At 43.9% G+C, this 24,802-nt stretch overlaps 1 protein-coding gene across 8 annotated transcripts in view; it reads left to right on the top strand.

Moving 5' to 3' along the window:
- The window catches only part of PDZD2 (PDZ domain containing 2), a 411,535-nt gene that overhangs the window by 288,957 nt on the left and 97,776 nt on the right, over positions 1-24,802 (top strand). For all 8 annotated transcript variants that reach the window (XM_069555958.1, XM_069555955.1, XM_069555957.1 and 5 more), the window contains one exon: positions 18,304-18,802. In XM_069555958.1, coding sequence (XP_069412059.1) covers positions 18,304-18,802 — 499 coding nt within the window. The remainder of the gene's footprint in view (positions 1-18,303; positions 18,803-24,802) is intronic.

Raw genomic sequence — 24,802 nt, 5'->3', positions numbered from 1 at the left:
AGCAGAAGGACCCCCTAGTTAAGGAGTGATCCATTGTCCTTGTCGGCCCCATGTCCTCCTCGGTCTTTCCCAAAGACCATGTCCACATGAAGCCTTCTAAGTGTCTGGTGAATTGGGTGCCCTGCCCTCTCACCTGGGGCTACTGCCGCCCTCATAAAACTCCTGTCTATTTGCTCCCCAGCATGGGGGGAGCTAGGGGGCCTCCCTGGTAGATCATCTGGTAAAGAATCCTCCTGCCATGCAGAAGACCCTGGTTCGATTCCTCAATTAGGAAGATCCCCTGGAGAAGGGATAGGCTACCCACTCCAGTGTTTCATGGGCTTCCTAGCTAAAGAATCCACCTGCAGTTTGGGAGACCTGGGTTCAGTCCCTGGGTCAGGAACATCCCCTGGAGGAGGACATGGCAACTCACTCCAGTATTCTTGCCTGGAGAATCCCCGTGGACAGAGGAGCCTGGCAGGCTACAGTCCACGGGGCTGCAAATAGTAGGACGCTACTAAGCGACTAAGCACAGCACGTGGGAAACTAGGACACTTAGGATGCCTCTTTGTCTTTGAGAAATGTTTGGGAGTCTAAAGGAACAGTGCCGCAGTGGAAAACTCTCATTTGTTTCCCCACCCCCCGCAAAAGTTCAAGAAGGTGCTCTGGTCAATGCTTTGTTTCTCCTCCCTTCCAGATTCTTCCGAATCGTGCTTTTCCTGGTGTGCAAGTCAAGAAATACCTTTGGGGGGTGTTTATTTTTCCAGGCAAGTCCATGGCTCTGATTTTGTTTTTGGATGTTTTCCCTTTGTTCTAAGTAGGCGGGCTCCAAGTCTGGTGCCTGCGGTCTGCCAGCTCTTTCCTGTTGAGAACACTTGGTAACGAAGTGAGTTCCTAAGATCCTAAAACATGCGTGTGACTCAAATGCCCACACCTGCTTCACCTCATACTAAGGCAGAGCTGGCTGTTCATGCTGGGCTGTTTTCCCCCTAGAGTTGAAATCGTGTGTCTGCAGAGAGTCCCTCTCTTGACATTTAAAAAAACATAATGTTGACTGTCTCATGGCACTGGCGTGTGTTGAACTATTTAATATTAAAATGGCTGGGCTTTTGAAACTCCTGACTCAGAAGCATGAAGCAGGCCCTTTTATAGGAGGCCTCTGAACCAGAGGGAAGGGTGTTGTCTAGATACCTGTGACAGATGTTGGAAAGGTGGGTTAGGGGTATGAGGTGCTGGAAGAGGAGCTCACTCCTCGCACGTGCATCTGATTATTTGTGGCAGTTGTTGGTATCACTGAGAGCCGCCCGCGTAGTTTACAAAATATTCAGGGGTCAGCTCACAGCTTGGTTGGGATGGGCAGCCTCCCAGACTCCACCCTGAATCCTGAGGCAATTCCAGGACCTTTGGAAACACCCTCAGGGTTCAGTTCAGGCCAGAAGGCTTGCAACTGCTCTGGGAGTTGGGAGCCTGACCCTGGCCAGATGGACATGGAAGCAAAACAAGAGGCCACCACTGTCCGTGTTTTGAAAGGCATCTGTCTCCTCTCCTGGCAGACAATATGGCCTGCTGTGCTGATGGTCTACAGAGCCTGATTTCTCCCACAGCCACACATGCACGCACCCACACACACATACGCATCCTTCTCGCTGGGATGACTTAGATCCCCGAGACCCTCAAAGAGCCTCTGTGTCAGGGGTCAGCGAGGCTTGGCATCTAAAGCATATTTGCTGTACTCTCTCAGATCTGTCTTTTTTTTAATTAAGTAATTTTTTGGCTGCGTTGGTTCTCTGTTGAGACATACGGGCTCTTTCACTGTGGGGCAAGGGCTTCTCTCTAGTTGTGTCTCAAGGGCTCCAGAGTGTGTGGGCTCTGTAGGTCTGGCATATGGGTTTAGTTGCCCCACAGCATGTGGGATCTTAGTTTCCTGACCAGATATCACACCCATGTCCCCTGCATTGGAAAGCGGATTCTTAACCACTACACCACCAGGGAAGTGCCCTCTTTCAGATCTTTAGTTTGGAGTCCCTTTCTCTCTGTCTGTCTTTGTGAATTTGGTTTTTCCAAGGACTCCTTTTCACCCCAAGTTGACTGTGGTTCTCTTTGCCCCATTCTGACTCCACAATTGGCTCTGACAGCTCCCCTCTGTGAGTTCACCTTCTGGGGATTCTCTCCAGGACATTGGCCACTGACAGGCTGAACTGGTTCACCTGTGATTACCTAGTGAATTTCTGCCAGCGTGATGAACTGACATTTATTGACGTGTACTTTGTGCCAGGCCAGAAACCAGCTGGCTCCCATTTAATCCTCCCAACCACCCCATAGCTCGATGAGTCCGAGGAATTCACCTGTGAGGCCCAGTGTCCTGCCCAAGGGCCCACATGGCAGTGCTGACACCTGAACCAAGTGTGATCTGACTCCGATATTGGGGTGAATTCTGGTGATGCTGTTTAGAGATGAGTAAAGAGAGCCTCACCCCAAACGAGCTCTTTGCTGTTGGCTTTTCCTTTTACCAGCCAACAGATTTAAAGGGAATCTTTGTGAATGCCATTCATCCAACTTGACTTCTCAAGAATGCTCTGCTGGCTGTTCCTCTGCTCAGATGAGCCGAGTTCTCCCCATTCGTGACAGGCCTTTTTTGGCTACTCTCATTTCCCATCCTCTCCTTTTGGGGAAATATTTTGTTCTTCTCATCATATCATATTGTTCTTCTCATCATATCACCCTCCCTCACATGGGTTCTCTAGGAAGCAGATGCTGAGTTAGAGCTAAGAGCGTAAGATGTCTGTTGGGGAAACATCTGTGGAAGGAATAGGGAGGGAGCAGGTGTGGGCAGGGGGAGCTGGCATGGACCAACCGTGCTGCTCTCCTGACAGAGGCGGGCAGCCCCACAGGGAGCTCTGGAGTCAAGCTTGCTCATCAGAGGAGACACAAGAGGTGGAAACAGCCAGGCTGTGTCTCCCCATCTGGCTTGCTGTTGGCCACAAACCACCCCCAAAAGAGCATGATCTTGACCCGAGAGTTGAGCATGACCTTGATGAAGCTCACAGCTGGAGGTCATGAGCTAATAAGACACTTCTAACCCTCTGGACAGCGAGTCCTTCCTTGAAGAGACATCTGAGCAGCCCTTCAGCTCAGGGATTTGCCTGCCCTTCCCCTTCGCTCCCAGCCTCACCTTACAGCACATTATCTTTCACAAAAATCCACAGGAACAATGCATGTGGTATTAAAACCCCTGTTGTTTACAGCCAGAAGGTGGGTGCAGACTGCCTGCCATCAGAGGGGCGGCCCATCGTTAAGAGAGAGGTATCCAGGGTACAGTCTGCTTGAGAGGCACTGGTAGCGGGTGCCGGGAGCCAAGCGAGGTGGCTGTGGTCCAGGATGCCCCGAGCCAGGGGCCAACCTTGGAGGCATAGCCTGTGCTAGCTATTATTTTGGACCTTGGCTATGCTGGATACTCAGGCCTCTGATTCTGGGCAAGCTGAGGAAATGTTGCCTCTGCTCCTCCAGAACTTTCTCGGGGACTGTCTCAAGATCATGGTGGAGAGATAGGTGAGGGCAGTTGGCCTCTTCCACTCACCTGGAGAAAGCACCTCACCCCTCCCAAGCACTCACTTGCCTTCTGGGCCTGTCTGAAAATACCTCTTGTTTTCCCCAAGGCCCTTTTCTTCTGGGCATGGGACTTATTTTGGGTGTGAACAGACCACTGAAGTGGAATCCCTTATGATATTTACATGGGGAGAAGCCTCTTTGGCAGATAGAGGTTGCTGCCCTTTTTTCTTTTTCTAAACCTGGTTGTGATGGTAAAAGAGGACAGTGAAAAATCTGGCTTAAGGCCTAACATTCAAAAAACAAAGATCATGGCATCTGGTCCCATCACTTTGTGGCAAATAGATGGAGAAAAAGTGGAAATAGTCACAGATTATTTCCTGGGCTCCAGAATCACTGTGGACAGTGACTGCAGCCATGAAATTAAAAGATGCTTGCTCCTTGAAAGAAAAGTTATGACCAACCTGGAAACCCTATTAAAAAGCAGAAACATTACTTTGCCAACAAAGGTCCATCTAGTCAAAGCTGTGGTTTTTCCAGTAGTCATGTATGGATGTGAGAGTTGGACCATAAAGAAGGTTGAGCACCGAAGAATTAATCCTTTTGAACTATGGTGTTGAAGACTCTTGAGAGTCCCTTGGACTGCAAGGAGATCAAACCAATTCATCCTAAAGGAAATCAGTCCTGAATATTCATTGCAAGGACTGATGCTGAAGCTGAAACTCCAATACTTTGGCCATCTGATGGGAACAGCCGACTCATGGGAAAGACCCTGATGCTGGGAAAGATTGAAAGCAGGAAGAGAAGAGGGTGACAGAGGATGAGATGGTTGGATAGCATCATCGACTCGATGGACATGAGTTTGAGCAAACTTTGGGAGATAGTGAAGGACATGGAAGCCTGGAATGCTGCAGTTCATGTGGTTGTGAAAAGTCTAACATGACTGAACAACAGCAAAGCTGGTTATAATGAACAACATTAGGATGAGGCACATGGTAAATCCCAAGGTCATGGCCTGGATTTGTTTGCAATCAAATTGAAATTTAAATCCTCCAGTTCAGTTCAGTCCCTCAGTCATGTCCAACTCTTTGCAACCCCATGAATCGCAGAACACCAGGCCTCCCTGTCCATCACCATCTCCCGGAGTTCACTCAGATTCACATCCATCGAGTCAGTGATGCCATCCAGCCATCTCATCCTCTGTCGGCCCCTTCTCCTCCTGCCCACAATCCCTCCCAGCATCAGAGTCTTTTCCGATGAGTCAACTCTTCGCATGAGGTGGCCAAAGTATTGGAATTTCAGCTTCAGCATCATTCCTTCCAAACAAATCCCAGGGTTGATCTCCTTCAGAATGGACTGGTCGGATCTCCTTGCAGTCCAAGGGACTCTCAAGAGTCTTCTCCAACACTACAGTTCAAACGCATCAATTCTTTGGCGCTCAGTCTTCTTCACAGTCCAACTCTCACATCCATACATGACCACTGGAAAAACCATAGCCTTGACTAGATGGACCTTAGTCGGCAAAGTAATGTCTCTGCTTTTGAATATGCTATCTAGGTTGGTCATAACTTTCCTTCCAAGGAGTAAGCGTCTTTTAATTTTATGGCTGCAGTCACCATCTGCAGTGATTCTAGAGCCCAAAAAAATAAAGTCTGACACTGTTTCCACTGTTTCCCCATCTATTTCCCATGGAGTGATGGGACCGGATGCCATGATCTTCATTTTCTGAATGTTGAGCTTTAAGCCAACTTTTTCACTCTCCTCTTTCACTTTCATCAAGAGGCTTTTGAGTTCCTCTTCACTTTCTGCCATAAGGGTGGTGTCATCTGCATATCTGAGGTTATTGATATTTCTCCCGGCAATCTTGATTCCAGCTTGTGTTTCTTCCAGTCCAGCGTTTCTCATGATGTACTCTGCATAGAAGTTAAATAAGCAGGGTGACAATATACAGCCTTGATGCACTCCTTTTCCTATTTGGAACCAGTCTGTTGTTCCATGTCCAGTTCTAACTGTTGCTTCCTGAGCTGCATATAGGTTTCTCAAGAGGCAGGTCAGGTGGTCTGGTATTCCCATCTTTCTCGGAATTTTCCACAGTTTATTGTGATCCACACAATCAAAGGCTTTGGCATAGTCAATAAAGCAGAAATAGATGTTTTTCTGGAATTCTCTTGCTTTTTCGATGATCCAGCGGATGTTGGCAATTTGATCTCTGGTTCCTCTGCCTTTTCTAAAACCAGCTTGAACATCAGGAAGTTCACGGTTCACATATTGCTAAAGCCTGGCTTGGAGAATTTTGAGCATTACTTTGCTAGCATGTGAGATGAGTGCAATTGTGCAGTAGTTTGAGCATCCTTTGGCACTGCCTTTCTTTGGGTTTGGAATGAAAACTGACCTTTTCCAGTCCTGTGGCCACTGCTGAGTTTTCCAAATTGCTGGCATATTGAGTGCAGCACTTTCACAGCATCATCTTTCAGGATTTGAAACAGCTCAACTGGAATTCCATCACCTCTACTAGCTTTGTTCGTAGTGATGCTTTCTAAGGCCCACTTGACTTCACATTCCAGGATGTCTGGCTCTAGATTTAAATCCTAGTTCCACCTATATCAGTTTGGTGACCTTGGGCAAGTTAATCTCTCTGAGCCTATTTTCTCATCTCCAAAAGACAGATCAAGGTGATGTGTGTGTGCAATTAACTCAATACACAGCATATAGTTACACTTAATCAATACTGGTACCCATCCCCCTTGTCTATTATAATTTGTATTAGTTTCTGGCACTTCTAATATAAACATACCATTATAAGCAAGCTTTGCATTTTCATATCAATGTTTATGCTCATGTATCCAATAATATATGGTTTCTTTAATGCTTAGTTTGCAGTTATTTTAAAAATCTCCATAGATAATACAAAATGCCTACGCATTTTCTTTGAGCATAATTAGCCAGAGGCCACAAATGTCAGTGATGCCACAGTCAGAACTGGTCAGCAGACACATGAAGAGTTACACTGATTGGAAGCCCAGATGTTAAAACTGTTCTGTCCACATCTCTAAGGACTTGGCTTATCTCTTTTTCTAGGACAGAACTTTATTGATTTGGCTTTCTTGTAATTGAAATCCTCTAGACTAAGAAGAGGCCTAGAGGATCATGCAGATGGATGAATTACAGGGAAAATATCCAACAAATCCAGCTTTTAAGGAGCACCCTTTGCTTGGAAAAGAATGTTGCCAAACTTAGAAAGTCAGTCTATGCAAACCTTTGTAAATTATGGAACCTGTTCAGCCCTACCATGCCTGCCAGAGATCCTTAGAGAAGAAAGAAAACCCCAAAATCCAATTTTAAAAAACCCTCAGCAAACTATGCAGGAGAGATTGGAGAAAAGACCAGCGCCTAGCATTAGCCAGAACACATTAATCGAGGTAGTTATTTTGCAATTTAAGTATCTTTTCTCTGCTGACTTCAAAACAGTGAAAGAAATTTGAAAAAAGAAGCCCATGATTTTGATGGAAGTTGTTTTGACATAAGTGAAACCAGGCTTGGCATGAGGTGGGGGCAGGCTCTGGCCAAGCCAATGGAACGGACCCTGGAAGGATTGAGACAAACTGGGGAAATTGTTTCAAGATGCAGCTGGATCTCCCTGAAAGGGGAGGGAAGTGGAGGGCACAGACATTTCATCAGTGTTTGAACTGGTGTGTGAGCAGTGGCGGGTGCTTTCAGGAAATGCAGGGACCCACAAGAGTCTCCCTTTTTTTACTGCCACCTCTGGGGAAGCGAAGAGGGTGGTGTCTTTTGAATGGTGCACTGTGCGGGCTTGAGGATTACTGGCTGCTTGTGAACTCAGTCGTGGCTGGTTCGCGGGAAGAGGGACAGAAAGGGAGAGTGTGTGTCACTAATTCTCTTAGCCTCCAGCACCTTTCACTCTGGAGGGACACGGAGATGTGGCAGCGTCAGTACAGAACTCAATCCCTGGGTCATCGTTGGCGCATTTTTTCAGGACTTGGTGGTTCTGAGTCTAGAAGATAAATGAGCATCATCTTTGGGATGTGAGTCTGGCTTCAGTTACCCTTGAGCATTAATAGCAGCCTCTTCGAATGCAAGGCCAAGGGCAACTCTGTTCTGTGCGGAAGCGCAGGAATTGCCATGGGCAGGGCTGGGGAGCTGGATCTCTGGTTAAGACCTGAGTCACAGGGAGTGAGCCACTTTGGATTTTCTGTTTCTCAGAGCTGATCTATCTTCAGCTCTCAGGGGCAAGTCATAGCAGAGAGCTCTTTGATGTAAAGTGTGTGTCTCTGATTGGACAGGGAGCAGGGCAGAAGAAAGATCTTAGCATCAATACAGGCAAAAGAAGTACCAAAGAGACTTTGGGTTCATTAGTCCCTGGTAATCTGTCCTGGAAAAACAATAACATGGAGAAAATTAAAAATGCAATGAAGTTTCGAAATAAAAATGAAAAGAATGAAATGCAGAGTAACATGACTATATTAGCATATGATACGCATTATATTAGCATGGTGTTTGGACTCTACGCCTAGTTAGTGTTAATGAGAAATTATTTCCTTTCAAAACATAGTTTATGATGTTGGAAAAGTAAGGGAAATCTAGGAGACCAAATGGGAAAGAATGCCACCTTCACTTCAGTGCAGTCGTGGGAGGAACTCTGAAGGGAGGAGAGGCTACCAGACGCGTTATAGCCCAAACTGGAAGGAAAGGTGATTATTCCCCAGAATAATGTGAAGGGAAAGGACGGGTGAGATGCTGAAATAATTGGATAACTGGGCATGATCCGAAGGAAAGTGAGAAAGATGTTCTCAAAAGAGCATGTTTGCATGAGTCGAGACTTTGTAGGGTGTAAATGCAGAAGACGCAGAAGGGGATACGTTCTGATGACTGAGGATCGATTGAAAAGGAGTTGCTTTTAAGAAGCAAGACACAAGAGACCATGTATGATTCCATTTATATGAAACATGCAGAAGGGGCAGATCTACAGATAGAAAAAGTGCTGGCTGGGCTGGGAATGGCATTAACTGTGAAAGGGCATAAGGAATCTTACTAGGGTGATGAAAATGTTCTGAAACTGATTTATGTTGGTGGTTGCATAGCTTGATAAATTTCCTAAAAACCATTGAATTGTACATTTGAAATGGATGAATTGTAGGAGATATAAAATATGCCTCAATGAAGTTATTTATCCAAAAGAAGTCTTTTTTTTTTTTTAATAGAAGGGGTTTTTTCATTGACCAGTCATTTGTGTGTGTGTGTTGCTGCTGCTGCTGCTAAGTCGCTTCAGTCATGTCCAACTCTTTGCGACGCCATGAATTGCAGCACGCCAGGCCTGCCTGTCCATCACCAACTCCTGGAGTTCACCCAAACTCATGTCCATCGAGTCGGTGATGTCATCCAGCCAATAGACAATTTTCAAAGAAATTGGAGGACTACTAAGGATTTTGACCTCACTAGTCATTTTTGTTATTGTTGTTCAGTCCCTAAGTCATGTCCGACTCTGCAACCCCGTGGACTGCAGCACACCAGGCTTCCCTGTCCTTCACTGTCTCCTGGAGTTTGCTCAAACTCATGTCTTTTGAGTCAGTGATGCTGTCTAACCATCTCATCCTCTGCTGCCCTCTTCTCCTTTTGCCTTCAATCTTGCCCAGCATCAGGGTCTTATTTCCAATAAGAGTCAACTCTTTGCATCAGGTGACCAGAGTACTGGAGCTTCAGCATCAGTCCTTCCAATGAATTCCCTTGCCATTACTGATTTGCAAATTAGGACATGAGGTAGCTCTTGACTGGCAGACTGGTAGAGAATACAAAGAGTGACAGATGGTTCTCTGAGAGCTTCTAGTGTCTTAAATTAAGGGATTAACTTGTTATACCCCTTGCCAGAGGCAAGATTGGAAGTACATACAAAACATTGCAGTGTGCTTTTGATTCAGTAAGAACTCTGGCCTCAGAAAGTCCACCTAAAGTTTATCTTCAGGAGACTTTAAATATCGTTGGTACTTTGTGCCTCCCAATTTTTTTGTTTCCAATTCAGTCCTCTGCTCCAGTATCAAGATTCAGATGGCCAGCCACCCACCCAGCAGCCACACAGCCTCTCAAACAACATATTCAGAATGTAACTCCAGAATAGACCTGGGCATCAGAATAGGTCAGATGGCCCCAACCCACAGAAAGCTGGTAGAGTAGCCTCAGGTGGTGACAGCTCCATGTCTCTGGTTGCTCAAGCCAAACACTTAGACACCATCCTTGACTTCTGTCTTCCTCTCACACCCTGTATCAGATCCAAAAGCAAAGACTGCTGACTCTACCTTCAAAACTGATCTTGATTTTGACCACTTTGAACCACCCCTACTGTTACTCTGCACTGAGCCAGCTTCTCTGAATATCTGGTCTCACTCCTACCCTTGCTCTGCCGGTAGTCTACTCTCAACACAGGAACAAAGCCTTCGTTTTAAAACAGAGTACATATCACATGATTCCTCTGCTCAGAGCTGAACTGCTTCTCATTTTTTTAAGAACTAGCTCTTTCTTTTTTGTTGTTTTTAAATGTAATTTATTTTTTTGTTTTTGGCTTTGCCGGGTCTTTGTTGCTGTGCGGTGGTTTTCTCCAGTTGAGTGCACAGGCTTCCTATTGCTGGGGCTTCTCTTGCTGTAGAGCACGGGCTCTAGGGCCCTTGGCTTCAGTTCTTGTGGTTCCTGGACTCTATGGCACAGGCTCAGTAGTTGTGGCACACAGGCTTAGTTGCTCCAGATCGTCCCAGATATGGGATCGAACCCGTGTCTCCTGCATTGGCAGGCGGATTCTTAACCACTGAGCCATTTGGGAAGCCCCCACTCCCCATTCTGTACAAAAGTCTTTACAAGAGTCTTGCAGGAACTGGTATCTCCCCTGGTATCTCCCCCACCTAGTCCCCCGTTGCTCTCCTCCTTGCCCACTCCTCACTGTTCTCACATGCACCAGGCACATTTCCAGTTTACCCCTTTTACACTGGCTCTTCCCTCTGTCTGGAACGTTCTTCTCCCAGGCAGCTGCACGGCCAACTCTTTCATCTTCTTCAAGGGTTTGCTCAGTGCATTTAAAATTTCAATCCACCTCATTCAGCTCCTGGCATGCTCAGTCCTCTTTATCCTGTTCAATATGTTCTGTTTTCCATAGCATGAATCACCTTCTAACATACTACTCAATATTTATTTGGATGATTATTTAAATAGGTCTGTTGTTTGTCTTTGCCTCTGCTAAACTGTGAGCTCCACAAAGATGGACATCAGTTTTTTTCACTGCTATACCCCCACCAAATGCCTAAACCAGTGCCTGGCATACAGTAGGTGTTCAATAACTGTTGGTTAAATGAGTGAATGAATGAATAGATTTGTAATGCACAAGTAGTAATGCGCAAAAGTAGTGTATGTCATGAGGGAAAAAGAAGTGAAAGGAGTTCCCATGTGTGCTGTCTGAGCTCATCAGTTCCCTCATGAGGTGAAATTGACTCATTCATGTACAAAGTCTGACTTCACCTGCGTGCCCTCCCCGCCCCGCCCCCACCAGGGAAAATGTGACCAACATCATCAGGATGAGTTAGCAAAGCTGTGTGGCTGGAGTTCTAATTTGATTTTGTATAGACTGCACGTTGATCTCATATAGTCATAAGAAACTCTGATTCACTCATAGTAATTGAATAAAGAAATGCAGTCATTTGCAAATAGAAGCCTGGAGGGTCTGTTTTGTGGGGCAGTTTCTCTGCAGTATGTTTTATAAGGTCAGTTCTTATTGTTGATCACATGTTTTCTACTTAGCTTCTGAATTCCTGGTTCCCAAAAGTGTATGAATGCTTTTAAAATTGCTTTTATTGACTCATGCAGAAAATGAGGTATAAAAAAACCTTGGAGGAAAGCTGAAACTTCATGTAAACTTACTACAACATGAATGCAAAGACCACGCTTCTAGGTCTTTCCTGTGAAAGCTGTATTGGGGTAGAAAGTGTGGGGTGTATCCTGGTGTAGAGACACTCTGCTGTGACGGTGGTGAATTTAAATCAGTCTTGTTAGTGTGAGATGTGAATTTTCAAAATAAATATGAAAAATCAATGATAACCTTCTTGCGTGGGAATTGAAAAAAATTTTTTTTCAGGGATCATATGATTTAGCTGCTTTTTAATTGAGTATTCAAGGCGTTTCTTTTTTTTTTTTTAATGTGGACCATTTTTAAAGTCCTTATTGAATTTGTTACAATATTGCTTCTGTTTTTTGTTTTGGCATTTTAGTTGTGAGGAATATGGAATCTTAGTTCCCTAACCAGGGATTGAACCCCTACCCCTCCTCACTGGAAAGCAAAGTCTTAACCACTAGACCGAGGAGGAAATCCTTGATACACTGACTTTAATCAGTATTGGTGAACTCGAAGGCTCAAACACCCACTTTCTTTATGACTCCTCTTAGTATAATACCACCTCTGTTTGATTCTACCTGAAAGACTTATTCTCGGTATTGTTTTGATGTAAGATGCATATTGATTTTTATTTCTTAGTCACTGGTGTGACGACTCATATCACTGAGCTCCTTGGATAAGATTGGGGAACAAGATCAATTATGAACTGAGTCGGCATATTCTTCTGCTACATGTCAAGAATTATGATTTTATCTGACCAGTAAGCTAAATCAGTTAGCCTGCCACAGTTTCCCGGGTGCTGCCGGCAGAAGATAGGAGAGTCCTGGATCAGGATTGAAAGACAGTTGATCATCCACAGAAAGAGCAGTAGCCAGAGAATCAGCATACTTGCCCCTCTCCCCCACATCCTGGTTCCCCTAGAGCACCGTGGGCCTCTGTCCTCATAGGTAGATGCTACGGCTTAAATTTCGCTCCTCTGCTGTGGCGGTTACAGGTTTGGCAGCTGATAATTTGGTTTGGGTTTGAATGACTAATATTGTATCATAGGTCAGAAAAAAAAATTATTGTCAAGTATCTATTTCTGATTCTTCACTTTCAACCTGTGTTTGCCAATCCAAATTTTATGATTAAAAAAACTTATAAACAAGGACTTCTCAGGTGGTCCAGTGGTTAAGACACTGCAATTCCAAATCAGGGGGCACAGGTTTGATCCCTGGTCGGGGAACCAGGATCCCACATGCTGTGCAGAGAGGCATAAATAAATAAAAAATGTAATTAATAATTTAAATTAATAATAATAAACACACATTTTATCATGAAGAAAACATGTTCATTTATGCATATTCTTCAGATAAGAGAGGAGAAGGGGAGAGTCACTGAAGCCAGGCATTTGTGCTGAAGAGAGAAGGTGAGAATGAGTAAAACTTGGCTTCCCCAGTTAGCTCCGCCACCCAGCAGTTGGAATACAGTGTTCTGGTTACTTTTACGCTAAGCCCAGACCCTGTTCTATTTTCAGCTCTGTTTTGGTGCCCAATCCCATCTTCCTCCATCTGCTCAGAGCTCCCTTTCCCCTCCGTGAACTAGCAAGGAAGCACGTTGAGTTCTTCCCAGAAAGGGCCTTGGGAGTGCATCAAAGGGATCCGTATCTTTTCTCAGCGTGATATTCAGACCCCAAATTCTGCCTTCAGGGTCCCCCAAAGAAAGTTCAGCTCTTTCTAGGAAGGGCTGTGGAATCTGGGAAAAGCGTGCCCCAAATTCAAGGTAGTTGGAGGGCTACACCCGAGAAAGAATGCCCATGGGGACCCTGGTTCCTAACTGACTCCAGGAAGTGATGTTTCTCATCTTCCCTTCCCCTCTTGGAGAGCTGTCCAAACTTGCCTCCCTCTGCTTCCTAGCCAAGACTTCACTGGGAAATCAATCTCTGTATTTAACACTTCCTCTCAGCCCATTGTTCTCTGGGAACCTGCAGATTTATAACCTCAAACAGCCCTTTGGAATAATTAGGCTTAGCAGGTTTTCAAAGGACCACAGCCAGCTTTCCAGCCTCCTGTTACTCCTTAGGTGAGAGGTAAGAGGTTGGTCCTGTGTGTTAGACAGGGTGATCTTTGCAGCTGTTTTCACTGTAGAAATCTCAGACCCTAATAACTTGTCTGTAAACATCTCCTTGTAGTCAGTGTTTAGTCTCCTGCGTTCTGTACTGCAGACCTGACATACTCAGATGAAGCAAGAATATGTGGTTTGGTGAAAAGTTCCAGAATCCTTTTATGTGTTCTTTGAGTTATACAGACCATTGTAGTACAGGCCAGGGCCCTGCGATGAAGATCCAAGTTCCTCTGAGTTCCACGCACATGTGCACCCTCAGTTCAGCCTGGCGTCAGACTTCTATAGTCTTACACTATGTACCAGACATCAGTGATCAGTGGCTGGAGGCCCAAGATGATTTCCAGGGGCACCTGGAGATTGTAGATTCCAAGAGCTTTGGCAAAACAGTTTCAAATATCAAAACTGTACAGCTTCCTCTGGCCTTCTTTTGCTGGAATCAGGGCATGAGTTAATGATGGGTGTCTTTGGCCTTCAGCATTTCACCTGTCTTTGCCCCTCTTATCTCCTGCCCCATATCCATCTTGATCTTCAAACTCCAGGAAGCTTTATCCCTTGAGCTCCTCCAAGCATCTAGTCTCACCTGCCAACCACTTCTCAGGCTCCCACTCCTGCAGAGCCCAGACTTTAAAATTATGACAGCATTAAGAAACAAAGGAGGTACTCAAAGTTTCATTTGGATAAAGCACTTTTTGAGGGGAAGGGAGAGGAAGGGATCTAGTCAGACAAGTTCTAGGCTAGAACTCAGTCCCTCATTTCTGGCCTTTTCTCTTTGTCTTAAGGCCAGCCTGGGATGGTCAAAAGAAAATAAGTTTTAAGTGAATTGAATGAATAATTTTACATACCAGAGGACAGATTTTTGGAATAAGTCAAAAAATAATCATATGGTATAGAGAAGCTACCATATGGTAGAAGACTAATTTTACCTGTTGTTAATGATGAGGAGACCTTCTATTTTTCTAAGTCATGTGATTGTATTTTGTGTCTGGTTTCTCTAATGCTGACTTTGAAGTTTACAGATTCTAATGGTGGGTAAAAATTCTGCGAAACAGAAAGGGGATTTGGAAGTATGAATTAGCCAGGCAGGTGCCGGAAAAGTTAGGCAAGTCATTTGAATACTTGGTGGAGAGGGGATGCGGTGGCATTACCTTTAAGGTGATTCAGAGAATTGTAAGAAAATTGCCCACTGCCTAAGAGTCTCTTTTTCACTAACTTGCTACAGTGTCCATAATTCATGCATTACAGTTTGCCTTCAGGATGACCTTAGAAAATGCAGTGTCCAGGAAGGAATAAAGTAACCTGTCACATAGTTCCCTGAAGGTGTCAGGGTCTTATTTATTGTTAGGAAGCCAAGAAAGGACTGGGAGATGGTGCCAAACTAAGGATAAACTCCTCTTGCTTTGAAATTCTGCCGAATGTGGATCCTGCACAAGGGATAAAGTATCAGCCTTGGAAAAGTCTATGGTTCCTGGAGTGCCTGTGAGAGCAGGGATAGGAAAGATATTAAAAATCTTATGCTCTGAATCAGTGGACCAGCCTTGGTACTGAGTAGAAGGTCTCTGTGGATAATCCATCAAGTTGTTCAGAGTTGTCATACAAAAAGTAGAGTCTCAAAAGCAATTTGATAGAAATGGCCTCTCCCAGTGAAATCTTTTTCACGTTGATGGTAAATGTCCTGGAGGCCTAGGACTTGGATGTAAAGGGACTGTTTTCTGTTTTTCTAGGTTTTTGTTTTATACTTGACACTGGGCTAGCTTGCTCTCCTACTCCTGGAACTCTTCCCAGGAATCCAGCAATCACAATTAGAACATGAAAGCAACTTAGAGATGATCCATTCTAACACCTTCACTTTGCAGATGAGGGAGCTGAAGCCCAGGAATGGTACTGATTTAAGCAGCAGAACTACACAGAGGATGTGCATGGTTGGGAAGCAGACAGACCTGGGTCTACCAGTAGGCAGTTGTGCGAACTTGGGCAAGTTAGTTAATATTTTTGAGCCTTGATTTCTTCTTCTGAGAGTTCTTAAAGAGTGTTCACTCAAAGAAAAAATTCAAAACTTGGCCGATATTATATTTGCTATTAGTTTTTTTTAAAAATTGAGATGTAATTCACACGACATAAAATTCAGCATTTTAAAATGTACAATTTAGTGGTTATATTCACCATATTGTGCAGTTATCACCACTGTCTAATTCTAGAACATTTTCATCACCTCCCTACAAAAAACCTGTACCTATTAGTGGTCAGCCTCAATTCTCCTTTCTTTCCTAACCCCCAGCTCCTGGGAACCACCGATCTGCTTTCTATCTCAATGGGATCTCCCTATTCTGGAAATGTCCAATAATGGAATGATACATATCCCTTTGTGACCTGGCATCTTTCAGTTAGCATAATGCTCAAGCTTCTCCCATGTTGTAGCATGAACTTCATTCCTTTTTATTTCTGAACAGTATTCCACTGTACAGAGGTATCATATTTTGTCTCTCCATTCATCTGTCAATGAAAATTTGGCGTAATTAGCATTGTTTTACATGGTTGGGCCAAAGCTATAATGAAAACTTGGGTGTCTAACTCTCAACCTGGTCCTGTTTTTACTACCCCATCTGGTTTTTTCATAATATCTGAACATATATATTGGATTAATAGTAGTGGTTTGCTCAAAGGAAACCCTTATAGCCTGCTAATTACTCTTATGATTTTATACCTTTCAGAGATTTTATCCAGTATGAAAAAAAGTATACGATGCAAAAAATGAAATCTAAACATTGTAGAAAAATGGTGCTGGAACCAGGGTTCATTTTCTAGACCCTAGAAAGGTCTCGAAATGTGTTTCATCTAGAAATGCCTAGAAATACCTTTCATCTCACTGTGTTTCATGGAACAACTTGGGGTCTGTATAGGATCTTATATCTACCTCATTTTTATGTGTAAGTTCATTGCCATGGTTTACAGCCCAGAATCAAAGAAAGTGTTTTACTAGCTTTTGCTGATACTTGAGGACTCTTCTCTCTTGTTCATTTTACTTCAAGGCAAAAATTCAGAATTGTTCTCTTCTTTGGTTAGACAGTCACTGTCGTTGCAATACCCTGACCTTTATGTACGGGCAGTATATGCCTTTGGCTCAGAACTTAACTACATTTCAAACATGGCTGGTCATTTCTCCTTATGACCTGGTCCTTTTCTCACCCACTGACTGCCACAGCTTTCAGGTCTGGTATTTAGACCCAGAGGGAGAGAGGCTGATTTGGTATACTGGAAAATTTCTCTGTTTTCTACTAATTGAAAATGTAGGCACCATAGCCCCAGGCATTCTCTTTGTGGGGCATGAAGAAGGGAAGCCGGTCTGACTCGTTAAGGATTTGGTTGTTGACATTCTTTGCTTGGGAGCCAGTGATGTGTAGAATGTGGCAAGATTCCAGTGGTTGAAGGCATTTCCCTGGGTTCATCTAGGGTTTGTGCTGCCTTATCTTTGGTGGCATGAGTGGGGGATCCAGCCCAGCCTGGCTTCCTGACTTTGAGCAAGTGTTTTCTTTAGTGAAACTTAAATGATCTGGTCCTGGATGCTGCTAAGTACTCATCTCACTTGATGTTTTACTGTTATTCTCTAAGATTTGGAAGAGTCATCGTATATCAGGCTTCACATGCATTAGCTCATATGATTTCCTGCTCCTAAATGTTTGACGGTCCTCAGATACATGTGAAAACCATTGAGCCTGGCCCTTGTCTTCCTCAGGCTTAACACCCCTCCTTCCTGCCACCATTCCTGGTTGCCATGGTTTCCAGCAGCCATGTTCATCCTGGTTGCTCTGTGTCTGCATGTTTTCCACTTTATTAGTATTCCTCTTCATGTGATGCCCAGACTGGAAGTGAGACTTCACATGTTCTATGAAGAGCCAAACTGGAACCAGTACCAAGAAATGAACCTGGTCCTCATTTCATGCCACACACATTGGCTGGTGCTTCTCTGTTGGCTGAATCTTAATACACCCTCCACCCTGCCCAACTCAGGATCTTTTTTTTTTTCACCTTAACTCATGTGAGGCAGAGTTCCTCTTGTGCTGGGTTGGTGTTTTTTTGTTTTTGGGGGTTTTTTTTGCCTCAGTTTGACTCTCCAATCTGGCTTTTTTTATTTTATTGGAATATAGTTGATTTACAATATTGTGTTGATTTCTGCTATACATAGAAGTGACTTGGTTATTATATATATATTCTTCACACTCTTTTCCATTACGGTTTATCATAGGATATTCACTATCATTCCCTATGCTATACGGTAGGACCTTGTTGCTTTTATGTTCTGTATATAATAGTTTGTGTCATGCAGTTGATTTTTTGATCCCAAGAGCAGAACTATACATTCCCCCCAGTCTGATTTTTACATTTCCCTCGACACTGGCAGTGTTGTCCCATCAGAACAATATGAATGGGAGGCTGACATCATTCTGATTCAACAAGTTGTTGAGCAAAATGAAGAATAATTTTAAAAAACAACAACAGTACATTAGGATTGGCCCTGTTAATAGAAAAATCCTTCTCTGAGTATCTTCGTAGGGGACTTCCATGAAACATGTTCAGTTCATGATGGTTTCTTGGTTTCTTTGGGGGTTATTTCTAGCATCAGCAATTCAATAGATTGAATGGAGCATGGAGCCTGTTTAAGAAGCTTAGTGCCTCGATCACTGCCAGGCTTTTAGTCACATGGGTGCCGTGTGGGCCATGGATGCGTGGATCCACTGCCTTGTTCACGGAGGATGTTTGGAGGGTTCTAACCGGCCCCTCTCTTTCCCTTGCAGTTACTTGGCTGAGCAGTGCTGGAATGGCGGCTTCATCTACCTGATCATGCTACGCCGCTTCAAGCACCAAGTCCATTCTTACAACGGCAACAGTAGCAACAGCTCTGAACCAGGAGAGACGCCTACCTTGGAGCTGGGGGACCGAACAGTGAAAAAGGGGAAGAGAGCAAGAAAGTTTGGGGTCATTGCCAGGCCTTCTACCCACAAAGCTGCTGAAGACTCCAAGAGCAGTACTGGCTGTGAGTTGGACCACGACCCCGTGTCTGAGCTGGACAATGGCCTAGACCCTGAACTGGGAAACGGTCATGCTTTTGAGCTAGAAAATGGCCCGGATTTGCTCAAGGAGGTGGCTGGATCCCATCTAGATAGGTCGGAATTGGACAGAGGGACAGAGCCTAGAATTCCAAAGACAGATGCCCCTCTGCCCACAAGCAATGACAAACGCCGCTTCTCAAAATCTGGGAAGACAGACTTCCAATCCAGCGACTGCCTGGCACGGGTAAGGTTTGCTTTGATGGTAGAGGCTGAATTTTCCATGAAATATTGTTTGCAGTTGTGTTTACACTTTAGAAAATACACCTGAGATGACCTTGCATTTGGATACCGAAAGATATATTAAGATAAATGATCAGAGGACATGATAATAACAACAAAAAAATCCAAGTTATTTTATCCCACTTAAATAAAGAGCTAGTCAAGTGATCCTAAGTGGAAAATTCAAGCCTTCTGTGGTATAATTTGAGTCATATGAGGCCTAGATAAAGTACTTGAACTGTATCATTATTTATCACTGTTGTCACCAGTGGAATTGCCACTGCAGGGCCAAGAATTCCTGGTGGCTGCTGATAGCATAAATATCCAAGCCTCGGTATTACACAGGAAGGATGTCCAACCTGCAGGGAAGCGTCTGCTTTTATTTTTAAAACATCAAAACAAGTGACATTTTCAGGGGATTGTGTTACTGTATTGCTAAATTCCAGTGAAGTCTGGAAACTTCATAGAAATCTCTGAAACTGTGGTATCCAGCTGTGATGGTCAGAGCTGGTCTTACCTAAAAGCAAAGCAGGTGTGGTCTATTCTGAATGGTAGTAGACACACTTCTAGCCTCAAATGGTCTCCCCCGTTATAACCAATACCCTCTTGCTAAGTTACCTTCTGTAGGGTCAACGTGCTCATTCCAAGAACCCTCTCGGCCAGGCGTGCCTCTTGGTTCCTAAACAAAGCAGTAGCTAGTGAGATGGTCCCTGATTGGTTTCTTTTCTGACTCAGGAGATGCCCTCTAAGAATGAAAGAGGAAGTTAGAAAGATGGAGAATGGGCACAGAGGAAGTATTAAGTTGGGCTTTGCAGTCTGGAAAATGGTGCTGTAGGAGGGAATGTAATTTCTAGTAAGGCTAGCTCATGAATATTTCTGCAGCTGTAGCCTGCCTGCATAATGAGTTGAGAAGAATCAAAATAACACCTGTCTTAAGGGACTAACCGTGTTCCTTCATTTGGAGATCTGGGTGACCTTCATAAAACCTGACACAGAGAAGGTGTATTTGTAGATGAAATGCACAAACCAGAAGAAAAAAAATGTTTCTAATAATGATTTTCTACCAATTTTATGCCCCTCTTCCCCAGAAGGATTAAAAACAATAAAAAGATTATAATGTACACCTCTCTCCCAAATTAAGGGCAATAGAAATGTTATAGTATGTTCCTTATCAATGAATACTACATCTTGATATGATTTTTTTCTTCTGATGATCAGATTGTGAATATGCAGAAAGCCTAAAGTGAAAAAAACAAGTTGGGCAATATTGGTTCAGTTTGAAGGTTTAAGGTACCAAAAGTTTAGGGTGGAATCTCATATACAGTCCAAAGAAGTCCTTTGGCCTAGCACAAAGTGGGGATAATGGAATGATTTTCAAAGAAAAAAGTACCACACCAAACTTTTAAGAGAGTACCATCCTTTGCTCATCCTAATTAAAAGCAGTAACCTAAAATTGGATTTCTGGATTAGACTCTCTTAAGACTGCACATACCAGAATTCCTTTGCCTGGTTTTTGCACTCAACATCAAATGTTCCAGAAAATACAAATGAAAGGTGAAAAAAAAGCAAATCTTCATCTATTGTCTTGGAACTTTTTTTTTTTGAAGCCCCATGCCTATATTAAAAGAAGAAACTTGCCGTCTGGAATTCTCCATAACTGTTCTAAATCTGCAGACTGATTATTGACCTCGGGTTGTACATTTGGTCTTGAAAAAGTCAGAATTGGCCCCACATCTTCTCAGGCATGAATATTTCAGTACCTTTTGCAGCCCCAGAAGTATCTTCATTAGATGCGTCTGCCTGGGATTGATCGTGTTGACAAGAAGTGGATCTTCACAGCTTCCCTCCTCATTTTGGTGGCACCCAAACTGGGACCAGTAGACCTTAACAGAAGACTGCTTAGGTTCTTGGGATGGCTAGATGTGTATTTTTATTTCAGGATGAGCCCAAGGTCATGCTAAAATGGAATTTCCAGAAAAACAAAAATTAGCTATTTACCTCGCCTTTGGGGGAAAATTCCACTCTGTTTGAATAATGGGAGATTAGACATGTCGGCGTTGTTCCGTTTCTGCTTTATTAATGATTTAATATATCTACAGAGACTTAATAAATTACAGACAAGGCTCATGATCGTTCAGACCATTTTTATTTGTCAGCTACTTCTTTTTCATAGACTGTTATTTCTTACAGGAAAATAAATCCTCAGACTTTGTTTTTACATTTCTATTCTCCCTTAACGGACCTATAGGAAATATTTCAACAAATATCTCCTTTTAAAGTATGGCTTGGTTCTATAAAATATTAACACAGAATGATACACATGCAACCAGATGAATTTTTAAAAATACAAAAGTTGGGCCCATCTTTGAAAGCCCAGGAATCTCTTAGGATATAGCTAAGCAATTTTAGAAGTGAATTCAGACTTCCTTACTCTCTTGTCTAGTGAAGCTCATTACTCACCCAAGGTGACATGTACAGTGTGTATTTTTGTAATGCTGCATGGTAAGAATGAATGCAACCAAACTTGGTCACATGACAATGAAAAAAATTCTACCATTTGTCAGTCAGGAGAGCTTATTCACAGCTGGCTTGTGTGTCTGTGCATCCGTTTGCAGTCTTAGCCTGGTACCCAAAAATCCACCCTGTGCCGTGCCAGACCTCTTTCCTGTAAGTGGTTCAGCAGAGACCTCTAAAAGGCTGCCAGAGCTCCAAATCTGCAGGAAAGTGTGTGAAACTCAGGAGGAGAGTCAACACGGAGGACATCTCCTGGGTGGTCCCTGATGTTTGCATCTGGCAGAGGCAGCGGGAGAATGGTCCTCTTCTAGGAGGACCCCACCGTCATGGGGTGAACATACATACTTCACATGGCAATGTCTCTAAGTTCACATCCACCTTCACCTCTCTTTGGAGCCCTCAGCTTTTTAACAGCCATCCTCAGGATGTCTCCATCTCTGATATTTCACATCATGCTGGAAACTGGATGAATGGCTTTCCCGCACCACCAAGCCCATTCTGACATTTCAGGTCTTACCATCCACAGAGCTGCCTGAGCCAGAAATCTGAGACTCAGCTAGTGACCACTTGCCCTGGATTGTGCAGAACTTTCCTGGTTTTTCACTGGCAATTCCATATTCTGGGAAAATGCCGTCACCCAGCCAGATTGGGACAGTTGGCATTGTGGAGTTAGCTGGAATGCTGCCTTCGCTCGAAGAAGAAAATGGAAACCCACTCCAGTTTCTTGCCTGGGAAATCTCTTAGACAGAGGAGCCTGGTGGGCCATCATCCATAGGGTCACAAAGAGTTGGACACAACTTAGCGACAACGACTGCCGACTCCCTTACAGCAAGTCCAGTCAGTCCCTGAGTCTGGGCTGCTCCTGCTCCCTTGGGGGTGTCCGCGCTCTCCACTGCTGTGTGCCCCATCCTGCAGCTTTGCTTCAGGGCCAGGCTGCTGTCATTTCCCACCTGTGGTCACAGTAGTCTACACTGCTCCCACTTTCATCCCATTGTCAACTGTCCCGTTGCAATCAGAGGGACTTTTCTAAAGAGCACATCTTTCCATGCACACTGTGGCTGAAACCATTTGGTGGTCCACTTGCCTTGGGGGTAATCCCCGAACACCTCAGCCTGACATAGCACATAAGGAAGGCCCATCATCACCTGATTCTCACTGCTCTCTTTCTCCCTGATTTGGGCTGAATTCGTGTTTTCAAAATGCCATGCTCGCTCTTGCCTCTGAGCCTTTGCCATCTCTGCCCCAGTTCAGTGCATTGCACCTGTAGGTGCTTCGGAGACACTTACAATGAAGGCACAGGAGAGCCCCAAGCCTTGATGGGACGCCAAGTTCCAGCCCTGGTTCTTCCATCCCCAGCTCTGTGGCCTTCAGGCTGCCATGTCCTTTCTCTGAGCTTGTTTTCTTACCTCCAAGCTGAGCTTTTTGGTCTGTTGACGGCGGAATTTCAACTCTGACATTATGATCACGTTTCTTCATTTCTTACTAATCATTCTAAGTAAGAAGGGATAAGCAAACAATCTCAAAAATAAGTTTTCAGTTGAAGCCAGAGCATTTGCTGCAGTGAAATTCTGGTTGGATGATGTGTCTTCTCACATTTGGGGCAAAGATGCTGTTGTAACATTTTATTTTGGGTTCCAGCAGATGAGGTCATTTAAATGCTGCTGCGGCAACTCCCTTTAATATACTACCCCTGTTTTTGGTAAATAAATCCCTCTGTTTGCCTTCGTGGAGAGACGCATGTATGAGCTCACACAGTAATTGGTGGTTTATAGGAAAGGGTAGCACTCCAACATTAATACAGACGTCCATAGCATCCAATTTTGCGTGGTTTGGCTTTTTCTCAACAGACTGACAAAGTCTCACTGCCCTTTCAGCCAACGTAGAAGGAAGCAAAAGCCCAAGCCATCTGTCTAGACAGGGTCTGCTTCAGAACTCCGTCATCTCTACAGCTGGGTCTGTGTTCACACTCTGAAGATTGGCAAACGTGCAGGTCTCCCATCTTGGCGAACTTCTTAATGTCAGTCTCGATAACTTTGAAGACCCCTAAGATTCCCCAAACATTCTCTGTTTGTTCATTCAGTGACATTTATGCAGTATTGTGATGTGCTAGGCACTTTTCTAGCTGCTGGAAAATCCACTGGTAAACAAGAGACAAGGTTCCTATCTTGTGGCATTTATCACATATAAGGGGCCACAAGCAATAAATAGATAAAACCAGAGTGTTAGATGCTGACCACAAGTACAATAAATGAAATAAAACAGAGTCAAGTAAAAGATGTCCCAGCAGTGACATGGGCGGGAGGCCAGTTGATATTGGATGTCAGCGAAGACCTTATTAAAGAGGCCATGTTTCAGCTGAAGACTGAGTGTCAGGAGGAGAGCAGCCCTGCAGAATCTGGGGGCAGAATGTTTCTGGTGAAAAACTAACATCCGAAGGTGCCATAAGACAGGAATGATAGAATATTCTGGTAGCAGAGACCGTAGCATAGTGACAGGGAGAGTACTAGGAGGTGATGTGAAAGAGACAAGATTACAAAAGTTCATGTTTACCATTGCGAAGAGTGTGGACCTTAATCTATATCTGGTGGGGAGCTGTCAGAAGGGTTAAGTTAAATGCATCATGATGTTTTTCTTTAAAGTTTATCCTAAATGTGTAATGGAGAATAGTGGCTTGTGAGAGGTAAAACTTAAAAATGGAGACCAGGTCGGAGACTATGATAACCCAAGCTAAAAACGCTGGTGACTGATGAGGGTGGTGGCAGAGAAGAGGAACAGAGGTGAGATGGATGTGGATCTGTTTTGCAAATAGAGCCTCCGGATCTCACTTATGGTTTAAGTATAGGGGATAGAAGGATGAATCAAAGACAGTCCTTGGGTTCTTGGTTTGCATATCCTCTGAAGCTTGAATCGATGATATTGCTGTTCCCGTTGAGATGACAAAGTCAGGAAGAGAAGAGACTCCACTGGTGTGTGTAGAAGATACCTAAGTGGAACTGTAAGAAGACCGCCGGAAATACACTTGATATTATTGTATTTAAGTTGGCCTGTTGGGTTTTGGCTGGTTCCAGCTTTAGACTAATAAACTTTAGACACTGATTTTATTTTTAACTGAACACTGCTTTCATCTGTAGGCAGCTAGATTTAATGCGACAGTGCACAATTAAGACTGATAGCATCTGCCGCTTCCTGCTTCTGACTTCCTTTGTGTTCCTCGGAACCCCTTCATTAGATTTGATCAAGGAATTCCATGGTGAGGAAACGTGCATCATTTTCTTTGAATTCTCCCCTTTTAGTTCCTACTGTCTGTTATGGCAGGGGAATCCTCTTATTGGATAAAAGTGAGAAGATCTTTATTGGATAAAAGGAGGTCTGTTTCTCTCTGCCCTCTGAAGCTTCTTCAGATTTTTTTGATGTGGACCATTCTTTTTATTTTAAATTTTTAATTAATTTA

Source organism: Ovis canadensis, chromosome 16 (assembly GCF_042477335.2).
Source record: "Ovis canadensis isolate MfBH-ARS-UI-01 breed Bighorn chromosome 16, ARS-UI_OviCan_v2, whole genome shotgun sequence".
Lineage (NCBI taxonomy): Eukaryota > Metazoa > Chordata > Mammalia > Artiodactyla > Bovidae > Ovis > Ovis canadensis.
Note: the sequence above shows the minus strand (reverse complement) of the source record. Positions and strands in the feature narration are given on the sequence as shown.